At 30.9% G+C, this 7,131-nt stretch overlaps 1 protein-coding gene across 1 annotated transcript; it reads right to left on the bottom strand.

Annotated features, from left to right (window-relative positions):
* Positions 1 to 856: 856 nt before the first annotated feature.
* LOC146933347 (uncharacterized) lies at positions 857 to 1,189 on the bottom strand. Its single transcript, XM_085707830.1, has one exon. The coding sequence runs from the start codon at positions 1,187 to 1,189 to the stop codon at positions 857 to 859; it is 333 nt and encodes a 110-aa protein (XP_085563956.1).
* Between the last annotated feature and the right edge of the window lie 5,942 nt (positions 1,190 to 7,131).

The following is a 7,131-nucleotide window of genomic DNA, read 5'->3' as shown; positions in this document are numbered from 1 at the left end:
TTATACATCTTTATTCATATATATAAAACTATTACACTTTTGGGTTGTCATCAAAATTGGACGGGAATACTATGATGAAAATTATACCTAATACGCCTATAGTTAATCCTTCACCCCTACAAACAACAAAAAAATGGAAAATTTACCCCTTCTTCATTTGAATCCACCGCCATAAAATATTTCCGATTTGTAAAAAAATTGGGAATTGAATAATTTCTGGAAAACTTGAGTTAAGTTTTATGAAAGTCGAAATTGCGAACTAGAAAAAATTATATAACTTTTTTTTTTTGAAGAAGCCAAAATGGAATTAGATTAAACACTAGGAGTTATTCATCTCGCACAAGGTGTGCAGAAAGAATCACTCTTCAAAAAATACAAGAAATGTATCTGTTCCGAAAAAAAAACACAACAAAAAGAAGGATGACAAAAAGACTACTCCCTAACACCCATACAAATTAAAGGGTGTCGCCACCAGTCATTATAACTGAAAGCTGAAGTTAGCCTATTCGCCTGTAGCCAAGAAAAAGATACAAACTTTACTTTGTCTACTAATTGAACCAAATCTAGTGTTTTGCTTTTGAAGATCCTATTGTTTCTTTCCTTCCAAACTATCCAAATGCAGGCGTGCCAGATCACTTTGAAGAATGAATGCGTAGATCGCGGTAACCCCACCAAGTAACCAAACTGAAATAGATGCTCACGAACAGAATCTGGAGATATGAATGAAATACAAAGCCACTGATAAATCCCGTGCCAAACAATGCTAAAAATGTTACATCTGAGGAGAAGATGACTTGTCGTTTCTGTACATCCACAGCCACCTATGCAAAAAATGTCGTCATGATGAAGAACTCTCCTACGGAAAAGATTGTCTTTTGTAGGAAGTCTGTTGCGAAGAAGCCTCCAAACAAATATTGAAACCTTTAACGGAACCTGCTTTCACCCATGCTATATCGAAAAATCCGTGCTCCAAAGAGGTGTCAGATAGCGTGAGATACTTATAAGTCCCCTTAACGGAGTAACCGTCAACAGGATCCAAAACCCACCGCCACCTGTCAAGAACATGGTCCTGCAAAACAAAACTATCCAACAAAGAAGAACACTTCGTAACTGATTCCTCTTCCCACGCCAAGAGACGCCTCCTCCACTCCCATGCGTCACCTCCATTCGCCCACCCTCTCCTAGCCATCTCCCTCACCAGCACCCCCTTATTTTCAGCCAAGTCGTATAAGCGAGGAAACCGCACACATAACGGTGCGCCCCCCACCCAGTTGTCCAGCCAAAAATAGGTGTTGCTCCCTCCACCCACCACTATACGGACATTCTCCTCAAACCAACTTCCCTCCCCGAATCCGACCCCCCTCCGAATACCGGATATCATTCTCCACCACACAAATAGTGGAATTGAAAACTCACACCACACAAGCATCAACGCCAAACACATTGGACTGAAAAGTCAAGTTCTTCGTATCTTGTGTTTTAAAAGTTTTTTGGTTTATCAATTTGGCTACCATAAAACATAGCTCAAGTCTTTCGAAAATGATTCAATTCTAAAAAAGCTTTAAAAACAAGAAATATTTTATGAAGGTGAAGTCAAATGAAGAAAAGGTCAAATTGCCAGTTTTTAATATTTATAGGGGTGAATGACTTTTTTTTGGGGGGGGGGGGGGGGGGGGGGGATGGGGTGGGGATGGGGTGGGGGGGATAATTGTAGGGATACCAGGTATTTTCTTATGTAATCTTCCATGATGGGCTTGGTGCTATGTAACCAAACTATCTACATTTTTGGGCTTCAAAAAACTAATTCAAATCCGTTAACTATCCTCTTTTTAATTTTTATTTTGCATTAATTTATTAAGTGATTTAAAATGGAATTCTTTTTTATGGATTGGAAAACAAAATAGGGTTAAATATGTTTTTGGTCCCTATAAATATATCAACTTTTCATTTTAGTCCCTCTAAAATTTTCCTTCAACTTTTAGTCCCTGTAAAATTTTCAATCACTGCATTTGGTCCCTATTTTAAAGTAAACTAAGGTGTAGAATTTATATTTTTGAATAAAATTTTGCAGAAAAATTCATAATATTACAAGAATCTCTCTCAAAAAAATTTAGAATTTTTTAACAAAACATGAATTTAATATGAATTTTTATATTTTTGATGGTTAAAAATTCATATTAAATTTATATTTTGTTAAAAAATTCTAATTTTTTTTGGGAAAGATTTTTACAATATTCTACACATTTCTGTACAATTTCAGTAAAAAAAAAATACAAAATTAACTTTGAAATAGGGACCAAAAATAGTGATTGAAAATTTTACAGGGACTAAAAGTTGAAGGAAAATTTTATAGGGACTAAAAGGAAAAGTTGGTATATTTATAGGGACCAAAAACATATTTAAGCCAACAAAATATTGTTGTTTTTTTAACAATTCTTTAGGTTCTTTTTCGAATTTTGGGTGGAAAGAATTTGGAAGGAAAAAAATATAGAGAAATTTTTCATATTATTTCAGGGTGTTTTTGTTGAGAATAAGAAGAGATATTTATGATTGGCGAATTTATCTAAACTCTTTAAAAATTCCCGTCGGCATATTCTTTGTGTTCCATGTTAAGAGATTTTTGTGAAGAAAAATAAATTAAGAGATTTGTTGTGAAGAAAAATAAGTCTTCCATTTATTTATTTTTGGATATAACTAGATCCTAACCCGTGCGATGCACGGGTTTGTTTCGATTTTCATATATAAGAATCAGGTTTACTATATTATTAGTTGTCGACATGTTTAAATATATTATGTATAACATTTCAATAAAGACTACAATGAATAAAATGCACCGAAGTTGCAACTCGTCATACAAAATCTAAACAATGAGCAAAATTTAAACAATGAGCTAATTAAATAGTTCAAAATACACATCAAAGGAAAAAAGTTACTGTATAAAGTTAGTATGAGAAACATATCAAGTGATTCAACCATATAAGCCTATAAGGTCACCTACATTTTCATTTTTCAAGACATATGTCGTAGGAAAAATGAGGAAGAAATGGTTGAAAACCCGCAGACTTTTGGGTTTAGATTGCGAAGGAGAAAGGAGAAAAAAGGGTTCGAAACTGTTTGATAAAAAAGAAAAGGAATTAATTGGTTTTTTGAAAAGGGAGTTTAATATTGGATATCATGTAGTGGAAGCCAAATGCTATCACAAAATCAGCAAGTGGCTTGATGGTTAAAATGCTTTGAAGTATCCAACATGGCATGGGTTCGAATCTCTGGAGGGATTTTTTTCATAAATAATATTTTTCAGAACCCTAAAAAAAGGGCGTGATTAGGGTTGATCAGGGTGACATTAACTCTGACTGTAATAACAATCAAATTCATAATTACACTAAAAAAAAAAACTTCATAATTACACTAAAAAAAAAATAAATAATATTTTTCAGAACCCTAAAAAAAGGGCGTGATTAGGGTTGATCAGGGTGACATTAACTCTGACTGTAATAACAATCAAATTCATAATTACACTAAAAAAAAAAACTTCATAATTACACTAAAAAAAAAAACTTATATTCATAATTAAATGGTCACCCGCTACGTGAGTAAGTATATTTGAAATTTTCCAATTATAGAACTCAGATTTTAAACTTATCGTGCAAGAAACCTTCTTCCTCAACATTATGTGGCCCTCTTCCAACTCAAGCATGGCGGAGACACCACCCGGCGAGCCCGGACACTTTCTTTATACTAGGTTCAACCCAATAGCCTATTAACCCACTTAAAAAAAAAAAAAAATTGGGCAAACTCAAATATTTTTCACACGCGCACAACAAAAGTCACTTGATGATGTTGATAATATTCGAATATTCACCGCAAAGAGGTCTCAGAAAAGTCATTTACCTCCTAATTTTATTTACCACACTATTGATATGTTATATTTCATCTCTCTTATTTCAAATTGTACTTTTATTGACAAAATGATGGACCTCTTTTATTTCAATTTATGACTATTTCAAATAATAACATAAATAATATCTCTTGACCAAAAAAAAAACATAAATAATATCAAAATAGTTGGTTTTTTCTTTTTCAATTATACTCTATAACAAATTTCGTTATAAGAATACCATATTTTTTGTGTCATTAAAAAAGATAAGAATTTATATTATATGATATTATATTAGTTGCATTGTTGGTGTCATTGAAAAAGATATGTTTAGTTTTTTTTAATAAGAAAAAGATATGCATGTTGTTACAATATAAAAGTGCAATATATATATATATATATATATATATATATATATATATATATATATATATATATATATAGTCAGGATCCATTGACACCAGGTGTCAACAGATTCGTTGACACCAAATCTCAACCATTTATTTTATTTGATCAATGCTTAAATATAGCGTCACATTTTTATTTATTGTGTACCATTTATTTCAATCACACACTATTATTGTTTTCAATAATTTACAAAACCGAATATGGAAACATGATCATATCATGATCCTGCTCATTCTCTTGACTGACTGCAAAATTACTGGATAATTAAAATAGTTTCAGGATATCATCGTTTAGAATGCCTTGGAAATAATTGCATATGAATGTAAAAATATGGTTAATTAGTTCACAGTTTTATTTCGTGAGTAACTTTCTCTCCATCACATGTTATAATTTTTTTAAATCATTGAAAAACATGGTTTGCTATTATTATTCAGGTATGCGTCTCTATCCCCTTATGGTTAGTTCCTCGCATGGATTCAAGGCCAGGAAGACAATCTATGCCAGATTTATGAAAACAATAGCAATTGGAGAGAAAGGTAGTAAATCTAAGGTGATGAAAGTAGTAAATCTAAGATTCCAGAAAAGTATTTTGATGAGTTTCATTTTATTGATGAAATTTTAGGTTTGACAATTGAGTTTCTAAAATAATACAGTTTGTTGATAATAATTTTGAAATAGATTTTAGCTTAACAAATCACAATCCTTCATTAGTATTTGGACCGGTAAAATGAATTTAAATGAGAAGAAGTATTACTCTAAATGGTAATTTTTTATGCATTATGAAATTTTGTAAAAATAATTATATGCATTATGCAACACTAAAAAAAATTATACGCATTAGTGTAACAAAAAAACAGACAGACGGACATAAAGTATTACTCTAAATGGTAATTTTTTATGAAATTATAAACGGTATTTTTCAATACCGTTTATAATTTTTAAACGTTATAAAAAGAGCGGAAAAGATATGCATTGTGTGTGTATATATTTCATAAAAAAAATATCGTTTATAATTTTTAAGCGTTAACGCAATGAAAAGAGTGGAAAAACGGGCACGTGAGTGCCTGTCTTTTCGCTAGTATATACATATTATGTCACGTGTGAATTTGCGATAAATTTTTTTGTGCAAGCTCTATAAAATTCTTGGCTCCGCGTTGTCTTAAAGTTTATAATAAGTGATTGAATTGAATTCGCATTACCCACAAATCCAAATAGTTATTATCTTTGCGCCAAAAGCTTTACTTTGATTTGATGAGCTTAGCAATTTGATTTGATTAAAAGCAACCATTTCTTACCATTCGTCATGGTAATGAAATTTTCTTTCCCGTAAAAAAACATGTGATGGTTTTCTTCTTCTTTCAGAATCGAGTCAGATTGTGTTGTATATAATTGGTGACATAAATGTATAAAGCACTTATCAAAAAATAAATGTATAAAGCAAAAAGAAGAGATAAAAAAAAAACTGATTTCACTTTGATGTGTCAGCTAATGGTGGGACTAGGATGTGCTAACTTTGATCTTTGGTAATTTTGTATCTATTTTTTAATCAATCATATTTTCTCATCTAAATAGTTTATTTTAATTATTTATCTATCTTTTTATTAAATGATTATTTATCGATCTTTTAAATACACTAAAGCAATCAAAGTTGCTAAATATAGTAAAGTCACTCCTTGTTTAAAGGAACTTACAAGTATTGTTGCATCTTTTCCAAGCATAAAATCTTAGTTTGTGTTTGGTTCTGCAGTGATAAAAATTGATATCGTAAACTTGATTCTGGTTAAAAGTGAGTTGAAGAAAAAATGTTTATATTTTAAGACATTCATATGAAAATAATAAGTTAACCAATAAATTTGAGCGTGAAAATCAATTATAGAATTGAAAACTCTATTTCTTTTTTACACTAGAATCAACTTTTGAAGCAAAATAAATCCGATTAAAGAGCAATCAAGATTTTCAAAATCAATTATACGTACACATTCCAAATTACCGTAAACAAGTTAACTCTAACTAGTAGAGAAAGTGTATTAGATTTAGAGGGAGTGAAGGTGAATCCTTGTCCTTAAGGATGAATTACTCACCGTCCAGGAAACTTCTTCAAAGGGCCAAATGTTCAAGTCACACTCGTGGTCCCTAATAAATCATCTATTTTGATCTTGTCGTGTCTAATATTTTTTTGAGAGGGTGTTTAATATTATTATACTAACTTGTTGCATAATTTTTTTTCTTATTGTCTCTATTTTTATATAATATTTTTCGCTTTCTGCTTCGTATTTAAATTCTAGCTATTTTTTTCTCTACATCTGTTGTTTCAAGTGGCATGCGAGACAATCTATCACGTAACATGTGAATGAGCATGCATTATGTATAGGAAATAACAAAGAAAGATAAAAAAAAAAAAAAAAAACAAATTAGAATAAAGCAAAAAGAAAAGAAACAAAGAGAAAGAGGGTAAACCAAAATAAAAAAGTCGAACATGATTTATCTTTTTAACTAAAGTGAAGAAAACATATAAAAGAAAAGGTGACAACTTGTGTCCCCATCTGACGTGGCAGGGTATTTGTACCCATGGATTTTTTAAATCGGTTAACGATTTAACTGATATCATACAGGACTTTTTTAAGCTGGTTAAGCAAAAAAGCAATTTTAAAAAGTTTTTGTCTTTTTTGAAAATAAAATATTTTTATTTTTGTTTTTATTTTCATGTTTATTCCTTGAGATTGTATTACTGGCTCTGATACCAGGTTGGGGGCAGAATCGCCAGCGGAATTTTGTCGAACTTGGTTTAGCATTTGTTCGATTTTGATCAAACCTTGGAATGGTTTTAAGAGCGTTTTAGCTCTTTC

The sequence above is a fragment of the Medicago sativa genome, chromosome 4 (genome assembly GCF_051527215.1).
Source record: "Medicago sativa cultivar Bolivia chromosome 4, Bolivia_mono, whole genome shotgun sequence".
NCBI lineage: Eukaryota > Viridiplantae > Streptophyta > Magnoliopsida > Fabales > Fabaceae > Medicago > Medicago sativa.
This window is presented reverse-complemented; position numbering and strand designations above follow the sequence as displayed.